We start from the raw sequence: 15,080 nt of genomic DNA, 5'->3' as shown, positions 1-15,080 counted from the left end.
CATGTGCCTCCAGGATGCATGTACCTCCAGAGTGCATGTGCCTCCAGGATGCATGTGCCTCCAGAGTGCATGTGCCTCCAGAGTGCATGTGCCTCCAGGATGCATGTGCCTCCAGGATGCATGTGCCTCCAGGATGCATGTACCTCCAGAGTGCATGTGGCTCCAGGATGCATGTACCTCCAGAGTGCATGTGCCTCCAGGATGCATGTACCTCCAGAGTGCATGTGCCTCCAGGATGCATGTACCTCCAGAGTGCATGTGGCTCCAGGATGCATGTACCTCCAGAGTGCATGTGCCTCCAGGATGCATGTACCTCCAGAGTGCATGTGCCTCCAGGATGCATGTGCCTCCAGGATGCATATACCTCCAGAGTGCATGTGCCTCCAGAAGAGTGCTGACGTTACAGGTGAGTGTTGCCATGCTCATTCAGAGGCCGTCTCTAAAACACTTTTGATCATCTCAAGTCCTTAGTACATTTATCTCATATTTAATACATAAATGAGAAATGAGGTCTGGTATTCATGGCTCCCCACAGAATTTAAATAACTGTGCCTAACAAGAATTTAAAGAAAAAGGAGGAGGAGGAGGAGGAAGCAGTAAAAGCCGAAGTAGAGGTAGCATCACCATCACCATCCTCATCACCACCACCACCACCACCACCACCATCATCATTGGCAGCGGCAGCAGCGAGGGGCTGGGTCCTGCAGGATGGCTCCATGGGTAAAGGTGCTTAACTGGCTAGCCCAAGAATGTGAATCTGATCCCCGGAGGCCACGTAAAGCTAGAGAGAACCAACTTCATAAAATTGTTCTCTGAGGTCCACACACAGAGGTTGTGGCATGCCCCCATAATAACATTAGTAATAAGGTGTTTTTTTAAAAGTACAACTTACACCTCAAAAGAAAAAAAAAAGATATAAAAAGCAAACACAGTCCAGTATAAAGTTTGAATTTGTTTGTTTGTGTGTGTGTGTGTGTGTGTGGTGTTTAAATAATAATATAATTTGAAAGCAGTATTACTTTGTCTATTTTTAAATTTATGCTTGTTATTAATGCAATGGTAATCCAGAAAATTAGAATAAAAATCCACCCAGTTCTAGGTCTAATGGATTTTCATAGAGATTAACCTATTTCATTCTTATTTGGTGAATTATAAAAGCAAAAATACCCCCCCCCATTTTCTAAATCCAACGTCTAAGTAATGGTGGTTTAGTATTCACACTGCAATCTCTGACTCTAGTAGAAAGTAATCAAGTGTATTTTCATGTTTCTAGCCGTAGAGAAACACCTCTATTGCTACATATAACAAATTAAGGATTAAGGAAAATCGAATAGCTTACTGTGGAATATGAGAAAATAAAAGACTTAGATTTTCCATATTCCAAGAAATCGATACTCTGGTGGGGAAATCGTGTGTGTGTGTGTGTGTGTGTGTGTGTGTGTGTGTGTGTGTGTGTGTGTGTGTGTGTGTCTGTGTGTGTGTGTGTGTGTGTGTGTGTGTGTGTGTGTGTGTGCGCCATTAGTTACTAAAATATCTCAGTTTGGTGATGATGTGCTCTCTCTCCCAAGCTCAGGCCTGGATTCTGGAGCAAGCCTTCAGCTCAGACAGAGATAATCACAACTTGGCTGGTAACTTTCTATGACTCGTGCCAAGAAGTAATGGCAAAACAGTCTGGATTTTAATAAATATAGTATCTCAAACAAAAAAGCAATAACTTATTTATGGAACTTAATTCTTATTTCATTTTTAGGCACCTTAGTTTAAATTTTCATTAAAAAAAAACCCTAAAATTATTAGGAATAAATGGGTGTGAGAAATCTGATGGTGTAATGTTTAAAAGGAAAATTCTGGGTTAAAAGGGTGGTCCTCTCACTGTCTAGCTGTGTGACCCAGAGGAGACACCCTCATCGCACTGAATCCCAATATTCCCTTTCTGCAGCTGCAGTCACAGGCTCTGGAGCCAGATCTCCAGGAATGAAGTCGCAGCTCACAAGGACCTTGGGGAAATGTCAGCCTCTGGTGCTTCCGGGTGTAAAATGGAGATGAAAGGACCTGACTGAGTGGTTGAGGGGACTAAGTTTACAGAAGCAATGGGAAAGAAAAGGGCCTGACTCACAGAAAGTCCCCAGAATGTCACAGTCACGGCAGACGCGTGTTGTTTAGGAAACTGCAGCTCAGCACCTCTTCTACGTAGTTACTTCTAAACACACCCCTGCACAACTAAAGAGCCCGAAGAACGTAGAACACATAACTCAAGTCTGGAACAACTAGGCATAGAACCTTCAATAATGTTAGTTATTTAAATCTGAACAATAATAGATATGCCCACGTTAATTACTGATATCAATTCTTCCTAAAATATTAAATATCGGAACCCATTTATTTTAAAGGCAGAAGCCATTTTCTCTGTTTCCCCACTTCTGAATGTATGCATTGTTTGATATACACGTGGCCAAGCATGCACTTCCCTTGGGCACACCTACAGGCCTGCTCCTGAGCATGCCTGTAAGATGTAAGAGGACAGGACTCAATAAACACCTTCATTAGCAACTACAGAGGGACTTGACTGAATTCTTCCAAGACAGTGAAATGTGCAATAAATAAGTAGCTGGTTAAAAAAAAAAAAAAAAAAAAAGAATTCGACATTTTGATTTGGTTTATCTCCAACACTGATTTTTAAATGACTCAGGAGACCAACATCATATTTCAACATACTAGGCACCGTGAAAGCAGACACTCTAAATGGCATTTATTTCAGTCACCACTGCCAAATTGCACCCTACAGGAAAGTAGAATATATTTAACTTTGGTGTCAACAAACACAGCATTTTAGGGGAGAAACGTAGAGGGGAAAGGGTTATTTAGCTGATTTGCTAAGGGAATTTTAGTATTACACAGAGATATTTTGAAAAGTTTCTTCTGTGAGAAAAAGGAACCACAGAAGACCGTCCAAGATTAAGGCTTATGTTCGTAGAACAATACATTTGTGATGACTCGGTTATTGCATATCCGCCACTAAGTGCAGTTCGTTAGCCGTCTGTGGTGAGGACTGCTTGCCCCCATCTACTGTGGCTGTCGTTTGCCCTCCCCCGCCCCCCATGGAAGCCTGGGGCTGAGGACAAGCCCATTATTTCATTATGGTTCCCTTAATGATTAAGGATTTCATCATTCTAATGATGCCGGTGTTTGACTCGTCTGCCTATGCCAGCACTGGGCTAAGTACTCTTACCATCTCAATGATGACTGCCCCCCCATGCCCAGCACTGTGCTAAGTACTCTCACCATCTCAATGATGATTGCCCCCCCAATTCTGACACTGAACTAAGTACTCTCACCATCTCAATGATGACTGCCCCCCCCAATTCTGACACTGAACTAAGTACTCTGACCATCTCAGTGAGGACTGCCCCCCCATACCAGCACTGTGCTAAGTACTCTCACCAGCTCAGGGATGACTGCCCCCCCCATGCCCAGCACTGTGCTAAGTACTCTCACCAGCTCAGGGATGACTGCCCCCCCCATGCCCAGCACTGTGCTAAGTACTCTCACCAGCTCAGGTGAGACTGCTCTACCCATGCCAATACCATGCTAAGTACTCCCCACCTCAGTTATTTCCCAGTGAGGTAGAACATATTATTATCCTGGCTTTACACACGAGTAAACTGAGTCCTAGAACATGATAAAAATAAAGACGCTAAGGAGGGGCTAGGTAAACTGCACCAAGTCATAAAGCCAGTAAACAATGACTACAAGCATCCCATTAGACATCTTCCCCTCCAAAGTCTGAAGTAATTAAATGTAACTATTTTCCTCCTTTCAAAACAACTAATTGATCCACTTGTTCAAGAAACATGTACAGTACCTCTGTCAGGTGCTCTGGGGGAATAAGAGATTTTTTTTAAATTAACAAAGTTAATTTAAAAACATAATCAAATAACCGTGTTGATTTAGATAGAGGGTGCTAGACAACAACCTTTAAAAACTATGAGGCAGGCAGGGTTAGCGAGCCAGCTCCAGGGTGAGGGCGTTAGCTGCTAAGCCTTACAACCTGAGGCGGCAGCAAATGTCTTAGAGGCACATACCTGATAAAGACCTTACATTTTGAATATATAGAAAGTCTTATATGGTGGTGGTGGTGCACACCTTTAATCCCAGCACTCAGGAGGCAGAGGCACACAGACCTCTGTGAGTTTGAAGCCACCCTGGTCTATTGAGAGAGTTCCAGGACAGCCAGGGGCTACACAGAGAAACCCTGTCTGGAAAGACAGAAGCAAAAACAAAACAAAAATTGAACTTGAATACGCAAAAATTCTTACAAGTCAGTAGGATGACAAGCAGCCTGTGTGTGTGTGTGTGCGCGTGCGTGCGTGCGTGCGTGCGTGCGTGTGTGTGCGCGCGTGCGTGTGTACCTGATACAAGCTAGGGCCATATGGGAAGAGGAACCCTTAAATTAGAAGATGCTTCCCTAGACTGTCCTGCAGGCAAGTCTGCAGGGCACGGTTCTGATTAATGACTGATGTGGGTGGGGCAACCCCCAGGCAGGTAGTCTTGGGATTATAAATAAGCAAGCTGAGCAAGCTGTGGGAAGCAAGCCAGTAATTCCTCAGTGGTTTCTGCTTCAGTCCCTGCCTTGAGTTCCTGCCTTGACTTCCCCTGATTGAAGGACTGAGACCTGTAAACCAAATAAGCCTCTCCAAAAAGTGCTTTTGGTCATGGTGTTTTATCATAGTAATAAAAAGCGAACTAAGACACAACCCGATTTAAAAATGGGCAAAAACACCCGAATAGGCATTGTTGCTCAGAGCAGAAGGCTAACATATACAAGGCCCTGGTTTTGATCTGCAACACTCCAGGAAAATACACACACATACACACACACACACACACACACACACACACACACACACACAAAGATGCTCATCATCTCTGGCTATAGAAATGTAAATTAAAGCTCATTAGACTACTCATAAGTGAACACCCACAAAGCACAAAGTATGTGCATGAAGGAACCCTTCATTTGTACTCTTTGAAATATTACCAAGGTAAAAATTATGATTAAAAATTATGTATCCATGCAATGACTTATATACAAATATATGCAGAATTATCTATCGTGGACAAAAGTTGAGACAATCCTAATGCTTTTCAACTTTTGAAGAGGTGGGCAAAAAGGCAATACATCCATACAATGGAGCACGAATAGATAATAAAACAATGAAGTTGTGACACATACTACCACATACAGGAACCTCAAAAATATGAAACAAATCAGAAACAAAACACTATACACTGTAATCTGCTTTCATATGAAATTTCCAGAAAGGGCAACTATAGACAGAATAAAACAGCAGCCTAGTGACGGTGGCAGTTAGCATGCTTTTTGTAGGTTATCTTTTTGAGCTTCAAAACTGGATAATGGGAATGATTGCACAGCTCTGTAATTTACTGTAAAATCACTGAACTGTGCACTCCAGATGAATGGTAAGGAAACCATTTTCAATAAATCTTTGTATAAGGAATCTGTAATGTTTCAGCAGTAGGCAATCATGCTTCTTTTAATCAGATTAAAGAAAGTCACATCTATCAATTGCAACATACACATATCTCTGATTTTTAGTAAATGTAAATATTTTTAAAGACTTACTTTTTTTCAAACTCTGTGTGTATGTGTGTGTGTGTGTGTGTGTGTGTGTGTGTGTGTGTGTGCATGTTAAGTGCAGATGCCCACAGAGGCCAGAAGAGGGCATCAGATCCCCTGGAGCTCAAGTTACAGGGAATGGTGAGCTATCAGACATTGGTGCTAGGAACAAAACTCAGGTTCTCTGCAAGAGCAGTTATCTTAACTGCTAAGCAGCCCCCAGAGTGAATACTTTTATTTAAGCCTGTTTTTTTCCAATAGCAATACCTATCATGTCTATAAAGACATTCGAGACATTCTCTTTTTAAGATAGCAAACCTCTTTCTGTGCTACTTGGTACAAATATTTTTCCTGTTTTTTCACAAACTTTAAATTTTTAGTAATTTTCCCACATGGAAATATTTATCTTTATGTAGCCAAATTTATCAACGTTTCCATCTATAGTCTCCATCTTTGGTGTTATAACAAGTGACATTCTTTTGAAAGACACCCTTCGAAACTTTGAGTACTGTTAATCACGCCTCTCTCATTCCAAGACCAATGCTATTGGGCCCTCCCATTAAAGGAAAACACACACACACACACACACACACACACACACACACACACACACACCAAAACCCCCCAAAACCTCAATTTAAAATCTCAAAATAGTTCTCTGTTCCCCCAGACCCAATCCTCAGGGTAGTCCCTAGTACTGTAATAGAATACCAGCTGCAGCCACCCCACACCTCCTGAGGATCACACAGACCATCCCCTGTTGACCTCCTCACCACCCCTGGCTGCCTGCCAGCCTCCAACTTGGGTGGACAACCCCTGCTCAACCACAGGCCATGCCTTCCAGAAGACAAGGTAGGCTGCCCACAGACTGACAGATGGACAGACCTTCTCAACTCTGTTTCCCCAAACCCAATCTTTAGGGCCATCCACAGCACTGCAACCAAGTATCAGCTGCGGCCTCCCTTCCCCGCGTCCACACTTCATGTGGATCCCATACACTGTCCCCTCCCGACCTTCCTTACCTCATTCATCCTTGCATCCCAGCCTCCCAAACCAGCAGGCATTCCCCGTGAACACACCAGCCTCCTTGCAGTCCAGTAAAACTGGCAACACACAACTATCACACTCTGAAAATCCAGAGAGGAAACAAAAACCAAGGAGAAAAACACCCACCCAACAAAGACAAACCCGGAAATCAGCACCTAGAATTATAATCACTCCAAACCCAGGTGCCTAGATGCCAGCATAAGAAGATAATCAATAACAGCCAAGCCAATGTCTCCACTAGAGCCCAGCTATCCTGTCACAGCAGGCCCTAAATAGTCTAACATAGCTGAAGCACAAGAAAAAGACCTTAAAACCAACTATATGAAGAGGATAGGAGTCCTTAAAGAGGAAATGAATAAATTCCTTAAGAAGTGCAGGAAAACATAAACAAACAATTTGAGAAAAATGAATAAATCCCTTAAAGAAAACCAATAAAAAAAAAAAACCAAACAGTTGAAAGAAATGAATAAAACTGTTGAAGACCTGAAAATGGAAATAGAAGCAATAAACAAAACACAAACTGAGGAAATTCTGGAAGTGGAAAATCTGGGTAAGTGAACAGGAACACAGAGGCAAGTGTCACCAAGAGAATACAAAGACATGGAAGAGAGAGAATCTCAGGCATTGAAGATACAATAGAAGAAATGGATACATCGGTCAAAGGAAAGGTTAAATCTAAAAGAATTCCTGACACAAAACATCCAGGAAATCTAGGACAATATGAAAAGACCAAACCTAAGAATAACAGAAATAGAGGAAGAGAAGAATCCCAGTTCAAAGGCCTAGAAAATATTTTCAACAAAATCATAAGAAATTTTTCCTAACCTAAAGAAGGAGCTGCCTATAAAGGTACAATAAGCATACAGAATACCAAACAGGTTGGACCAGAAAAGAAAGTCCCCTGCCACATAATAACCAAAACACTAAGATACAGAACAAAGAAAGAATATTAAAAGCTGCATGAGAAAAAGAGCAAGTAACACATAAAGGCAGACCTATTAGAATTACACCTGACTTCTCAATGGAGACTGTAAAAGCCAGAAGAGCCTGAATAGAAGTGTTGTAGACTAAGAGACCACAGATGCCAGCCCAGACTACTATACACAGAAAAACTTTCAAGCACCATAGAAGGAGGAAAAAAAGATATTTCACGACAAAGTAAAACCTAAATAATATATATCTATAAATACAGTCTTACAGAAGGTCCTAGAAGGAAAACTCCAATCCAAGGAGGTTAACTACAATCAGGAGAACACAGAAAATAAAGAATCTTACACTAGCAAAACCAAAAGAAGAGTAGCGCACACACGCATACAAATACACACACACACACACACACACACACCACCACCACCACCACCACCACCACCACCACGAACACTACCAACAAAAGAACAGGAATTACAGTCATTGATCATTGATATCTCTCAGTATCAATGGTCTCAATTCTCCAATAAAAAGACGCAGGCTAACAGAATGGATGCAAAAACAGGTTCCATCCTTCTGCTGCATACAAGAAAGACACCTCAACATTACCTCAGAATAAAGGGTTGGAAAAAGTCCTTCCAAGTAAATGAACCTAAGAAGCAAGTTGGTGTAGCCATTTCAATGTCTAACAAAATAGACCAGAACTAATCAAAAGAGATGGGGAAGGACACGTCATACTCATCAAAGGGAAAAAAATCAACTAATATGACATTACAGTTCTTAACATCTATGCTCCAATTACAAGGGTACCCACTTTTGTAAAAGAAACATCACTACAGCTAAAATAACATATTGACCCTCACACATTGATAGTGAGAGACTTCACTACCCCACTATCACCAATGGGCAGGTCATCTAGACAAAAACTAAACAGAGAAATACTGGAGCTAGCAGACTCTATAAACCAATGGACCAGATATTTATAGAACACTTCACCCAAACACAAAAGAATATACCTTCTTCTCAGCACTTTCTTCAAAACTGACCACATACTTGGACACAAAGCAAGTCTCAACAGATACAAGAAAAATGAAATAACTCCTTATATTCTATCAGACCACCATGAATTAAAGCTGGATATCACTGGGCAGTGGTGGCGCACACCTTTAATCCCAGCATTCGAAAGGCAGAGGCAGAGGCAGAGGCAGGTAGATCTCTGTGAGTTTGAGGCTAGACTGTTCTACAGAGTGAGTTCCAGAACAGGCTCCAAAACTACATAGAGAAACTCTGTCTTGAAAAACAAACAAAACAAAACAAAACAGCTTGATATCATCAACAACAGAAACAATAGAAAGCTTACAAACTCGCTGGGCGGTGGTGCACACCTTTAATCCCAGAACTAGGGAGGCAGAGCCAGGCGGATCTTTGTGAGTTTGAGGTCAGCCTGGTCTACAGAGTGAGATCCAGGACAGGCACCAAAGCCTGTCTCAAACCTCTCCCCACCCACAACCCCCCAAAAAGAAAGAAAGCTTACAAACTCATGGAAACTGAACAATTCTCTACTGAATGAAAAATGGGACAATACAGAAATAAACAAATTGAAGACTTTCTAGAATTCAATGAAAATGAACACACAGCATGCCCAAACTCATGGGACACAATGAAAGCCCTGCTAAGAGGAAAGTTCACAGCACTAAGTGCCTACATAAAAAAATTGGAGAGATCTCATACTAGCAAGTTAACTACACACCTGAAAGTTCTAGAACAAAAAGCAAGTTCACCCAAGAGGAGCAGAGGGCAAGTAATAATTAAACTGAGAGCTGAAACCAATACAACAGAAACAAAGAGAACAGTACAAAGAATCAATGAAATAAAGAGTTGGTTTTTTGAGAAAAATCAACAAACCCTTATTCCAAACTAACCAAAAGACAGAGAAAGAATTTCCAAATTAATAAAATCAGAACAAAAAGGGGGACACAACAGACACCCAGGAAACCTAGAGAATCATAAGGACACACTTTAAAAACCTGTACTCCATCCACACAATTTGAAAACTTAAAAGAAATGCATAATTTTCTCAATAGGTACCACTTACCAAAGTTAAGTCAAGATCAGATAATTTAAATAGAACTATAACTCCTAGTGAAACAGAAGCTGTCATCAAAAGTCTCCCAACCAAAAAAAGCCCAGGATGAGATGATTTTAGCACAAAGTTCTACCAGACTTTTAAAGAAGAATTAACGACAATACTCCTCAAATTATTCCACAAAATAGGAAAAGAAGGAACATTACCTAATTCATTTTATGAGGCCACAACTATCCTGATGTCCAAATCACATAAAGACTCAACAAAGAAAGAGAATTACAGACCAGTTTCCCTTATGAAAATACATCCAAAAATACTCGATAAAATACTTGCAAACTGAATCCAAGAACACATCAAAAAGACCATTCACCAGGATCAAGTAGGGTTTCTCTCAGAGATGCAGGAATAATGTTCAAAGATGAATAAATGTAATCCACCATATAAAAAAAATGGAAACACAAACCACATGATTATCTCATTAGATGCAGAAAAGGCCTTTGACAAAATGCATCACCCCTCATGATAAAAGTCCTGGAGAGATTAGGGATACAAGAGACAAACATAAACATTATAAAGGCATTCTACAGCAAGCCTATAGTTAACATCAAAAACAAATGGGGAGAGAAACTCAAAGCAATTCCACCCAAATCAGGAATAAGACAAAGTTGTTCATTCTCTCTGTATCTATTCAATATAGTACTTGAAGTTCTATCTAGAGCAATAAGACAACTGAAGGAGATCAAGGGGATACAAGTTGAAAAGAAAGAAGTCAAAGTATTATTATTTGCAGGTGATATGATAGCATACATAAGTAACCTGAAAAATGCCACCAGGGAACTCCTACAGCTGATAAATAAAGTAAGGAAGAGACAGACTTTTTTTTTCCCTTGAGTCTCTAAGCGGAAAGAGATCACTATGCACACCATGTCTACTCTGTAGACATTGCTGTACTAGACAATTCCTGGCATAATATGCCAGACATAGCAATTCTAGGGATAAGAAATTGAAAGCAAAAAGGACGTGAAAATGTGTTTGTTGGCCAGGCCAGAACTGAATCCAGGCCTTGCTGGTCATGCTTCTATAGAGAACATGGGACACAACATGACTGCTGCTGGCTGGCGTTTGTGGCTGGTAGAGCGGAACAGTCTAGAACTCAGTCAGTCATTGTCCCACCACCACCCCAGTCTGTGAGATTTTGCTCACTCACCACCCATTGTATAATACAGAAAATCAACTTTATTTAAATCTTAGAAAGACATTACAATGTTAAGTTTTGCTTTGCATTGCTTAAAACAGCAGTCATTTAAAAATTGGTTTAATGCCACTACTAAACAAACGTGTGTATGTGTAAAACTTACAAAGAAGTGTCTTAAGAATAGTTTATAATAATATGGATGATATTGTGGCCTTGAAGTTGTATAGCTGAGGCCTAATATGTTAGGGTATAATAAGGAGTGGCAAACAGAAAATGATGCTGAATTTTACCTTGAGTCCTACCCACACTTTCAAGACCAACCAGCCCCAATTCATCCTGTGTTCTTATCTATCCCATGGTCTCTGAATCTGAACAGCACATTCTGTAACCTATATAAGCACAAATGTCAGTCAACTCTTTTCTTGTCTGATAATCTTATCATTTCATTAAATTAAATATAAGCTTCCAGAGAACAAACTGCGTGTCCCTATAATATTTAAACAGTGCTAGGTCTTCAGGTGTTTTCACTGACTTTATTATAACTTCGTGATCTGCAGAATTTGGAAGTCCATTAAGTAACATTTTGATGAGACAGTGAAACATGGAGCAGAGATGGGAAGGAAAATATGATGTGGGACTTTAAAAGCTGATTACCAGGTTGGGGGGTGGCTCAGTGGGAAAAGTGCTTGCCCCTCAAGCATGAGGGCCTGGGTTTGATTCTCAGTACTCATAAAAAAAGCCAGATGCCTGTGGGTCCGTAGTACTAGTGCTGGAGAGGTAGAGAGAGCCAGTCTAGCCAAATCAACGAGCTGTAGGCTCAGTGAAAGACCCTGTCTCAAAAAATAAGGTGGAGAGCAATAGAGGTAGATAGCCAACTTTGAGTTCTGACTTCCACCCATGCCCCATGCGTGTGTGCGTGTGTGCGTGTGCGTGTGTGTGTGTGTGTGTGTGTGTGTGTGTGTACATACCATTTAATTTACAAAGCAGAACAGGTAGTTCTTTGTTTACTTGTTTTTTTTTGTTTGTTTTTTTGTTTTTGTTTTTGTTTTTTTTTTTTTTTGAGACAGTATTTCTCTGTGTAGTTTTGGTGCCTGTCCTGGATCTTGCTCTGTAGACCAGGCTGGCCTCGAACTCACAGAGATCCACCTGCCTCTGCCTCCCGAGCACTGGGATTAAAGGCATGCACCACCACCGCCTGGCTCAGAACAGGTAGTCGTTTGGTCAAGGAAATGCATTAGTAGAGTATGCAAATCCTTTGGCAATTACCTGGCTTTAAAGACCTCTAAGGCTTTTGCACGAATTGTCTCCAGTTCTTTCCTGCATAGCTGTGTGGGCTTCTCCTGGGGACAGTGGTTTCTAATGTTAGTCCCAAGGAACTCCAAGACTCCACCAGGCAGTGCTAAGGCTTGACTACCAGGTGGGGGGGCCATCACAGCCATGTGATCTGTGGCTGCTCCTGCCCGGGTAGCAAAACAGGTGTTTGGCCTCCAGCTATCAGGCAGTAAAAAGACTTCCGTTAATCAAGGACTCAGTTTACCCTTCGCTGAAGGACTGAGTATTAGCTAACTCCATAGAGGGTCCCTGCCATTCGGAGAAGGAAAACATAAAGGCAGTTTCTGCCCCATTCTTTTCTTCCCTCCTCCTTTAGAGATGGATAGAAAATAAGAGCGATGGTTTCGCCAGCAGTGGCCCTAGATCAAGGAAAAGTTCCACCAAACCAGGCGTTCATAGAGGGTGGACGTGACCTGCGGCTTATCCAAACATGTTAGCAATTCCCGGGAAAAGAGTTAGCCTCGACTCCCTCTGTAACTCATTTTCTCGATAATTAGTTCCTCTGACTCTGCTAGAATTCCCAGCTCGTCACTAACCTCAGATAAAAGGCTGCAAACGGTGACATCATTCTAGCCCAACAGCACTGGGAAAACAATGTTGCCATCAAATGAAGCTTTGAGCAGTGAGCCTCAAGTGCTCCTGCTCTTTACTACGCCACCAGCTTCTTCAACTACAAGGCTCTGGATCTCCTAAATTCTCCTGGTCCCTACCCACCTCTAAATGAAGAGAAAGAGCTAACAATGGTGTCGAGTAAGGCCTTCGGATTCATGGCAACTCCACTAGAAACCAATGGATAATGACATGTTGGGCAATCCGTCTTAAGACCCTGCTCAATGACTCTAAAATAGTTCTGCGGTTCTGGGGATTAAATGAGATAATACAAACCGGACTCCACCCAGCATGAGCCACAGAGTCGGTTCTCGTTAAATTCTAGGAAAAAAACCCTTCTAATTAATATGATCGATTTTCTCTTAAAGAACGGAGATAGATGCCTGGGCTGGGGAGATGGATCAAGGAGTATAGACGCTTGCTGTGGATTCCCACAACACACATGGCAGGAGAGAACCTACTACTGCTGCCGTGTGGTTGCCCGTGCCTCCCCTGCACGCACACAATAAACAAATGTAATAAAAATAAATGTGGAAGGAGACGACGTGTTTACAATCAAATTCTAGTGGCGCTGTATAAGAAAGCAAAAGCTTCTAAAATGTTAAAGCTTTGATAGTTTTAAATAATGCGCACACACACACACACACACACACACACACAATCAGTGCACAGTCTTGGGGGAAAAGCGGGGCATTATCTAAATCAAGTTCCAACTTTAATGGCCACGCTGGCTGGTTGACTTGGATCCTTTGGGCAGGTGGCTAGGTTTTTTTTCTGAGGAATCATTCCTCACTCCTCGGTTCTCTTGGGGAGGGGTAAAAAAAAAATCTGCCCTTCCTTTACCAGTCCAATGACAAGTCGAAGCCCCACCCTGAGAAGCTCTGTGACCCCACATGTGGCTCGTGATGTCCCTGCGCGGAAGGGGACACGACCCACAAGGGGCAGAAGAGAGACTAAAATGACCCGGGTTCCCTGTCCGTCCAAGCATGGGGTGGTGGATGGGGCAGCGGCCAGGGCTTGGTGGCCCCTGACCTTGGCCAGGGTCGGTGTGTTTGGCACTAGTCCCCTTCCTCGCCGCCTACCGGCGCTGCGCACTGCCCCGCCCGCCCTCGCGGCCGGTTGATTGACACCGACACCGGAGTGGGTACATACGGGTCCACGGCGGCGCAGCAGGGCTGGCGTAGGGAAACATGGCTTTCCCTCTCCCGGCCTTCCGCCGGCATCGCTCCCGCCCTGGGCACTGCCCGGGGGACCCTCCCGACCCCGCCTGGCTCCTCGGACTCTTTCCACGGTTTTCGATTTCCCTGGCCTGGGAGACTCTTCCAGCTGCTTTCCCTCCACCCTGAGAACAACCTGGAGTTTGCCAAGAGGAAACTCCTGCGAGGGGGATGGACACCCGCCCTGGCTGCCGCTGGCAAGAGGTGGCAACCATTGGAGCCAGGAGTTGATGGAGAGAGGAGGACACTTCCCTGGAGGGAAAGTAACACTCGGAGCTCGGTGCGGGGCCAGAGAGGTCTGCAACAGGCAGCTGCAAAAGGAGCCGGCAGCCGCGGGGTCCAGTGCCTACGAGTTACAGGCGCATCCTTGCGTCCATCGCAGCGCCGGGGGCTTGCTCCGAGCACACTCGAGGGCCTGCGAGCGATTTTTTTCAGCAGGACTTACCTTTCTCTTCGGCATAATGACTACGTCGGTGCAGCAAAAAAGTAAAAGCAACGGACTGGGCCGCCTGGCACGCCGCTGGATGCTGCCTAGCCGCTGCAGCTGCTCCCGCAATGGGATCGGCTAGCCCGGCCTCTCCGACCTGCACCTCCGCTTCCTCCCCCGGCGCTCCACTCGCTCGCATCCCGGTCCCCCAATGGCGAGCCCCGCCAGCCGGCCGCGAGGCCCCATTGGCTGAGGGAACGTTCTAAATTCCACGAGGGCACGCCCACCCCTGCTCACCCGGTACGTGCAGTTGTAGTTTCTACTTCACAAAAAAAAAAAAAAAAAAAAATCTGCCTGCGACTGAGCATGCCCAGTTCAACTAGTAGCCTTCAGGCCACTCTCCTGGAGTTCCATTGTTTCACGCGCCTTCTTTGGATGGGAGCAGTGTGCACCTTCATAGAAGAGAAGAGTTAAGTATTGACATGTTAACTTTATAATGTCAATAGGGACACGGGGTACCTTGTACACGTGTTACCCATAAAAGCTTGTAATGGGTGTTCATGGTGCAGATCTTAGCCCCATCTCTAGCAAATACAAAAATG

General features: G+C 43.4%; 1 protein-coding gene across 5 annotated transcripts in view; it reads right to left on the bottom strand.

The window, feature by feature from the left end:
* Hmgn3 (high mobility group nucleosomal binding domain 3) overlaps positions 1-14,668 on the bottom strand; it is a 42,472-nt gene extending 27,804 nt beyond the window's left edge. For all 5 annotated transcript variants that reach the window (XM_042281376.2, XM_006985367.4, XM_006985369.4 and 2 more), the window contains exon 1: positions 14,497-14,668. In XM_042281376.2, coding sequence (XP_042137310.1) covers positions 14,497-14,511 — 15 coding nt within the window. In that variant the 5' untranslated portion in view covers positions 14,512-14,668. The remainder of the gene's footprint in view (positions 1-14,496) is intronic.
* Positions 14,669-15,080: the final 412 nt, after the last annotated feature.

This window comes from Peromyscus maniculatus, chromosome 7 (genome assembly GCF_049852395.1).
Source record: "Peromyscus maniculatus bairdii isolate BWxNUB_F1_BW_parent chromosome 7, HU_Pman_BW_mat_3.1, whole genome shotgun sequence".
Taxonomy (NCBI): domain Eukaryota; kingdom Metazoa; phylum Chordata; class Mammalia; order Rodentia; family Cricetidae; genus Peromyscus; species Peromyscus maniculatus.
Note: the sequence above shows the minus strand (reverse complement) of the source record. Positions and strands in the feature narration are given on the sequence as shown.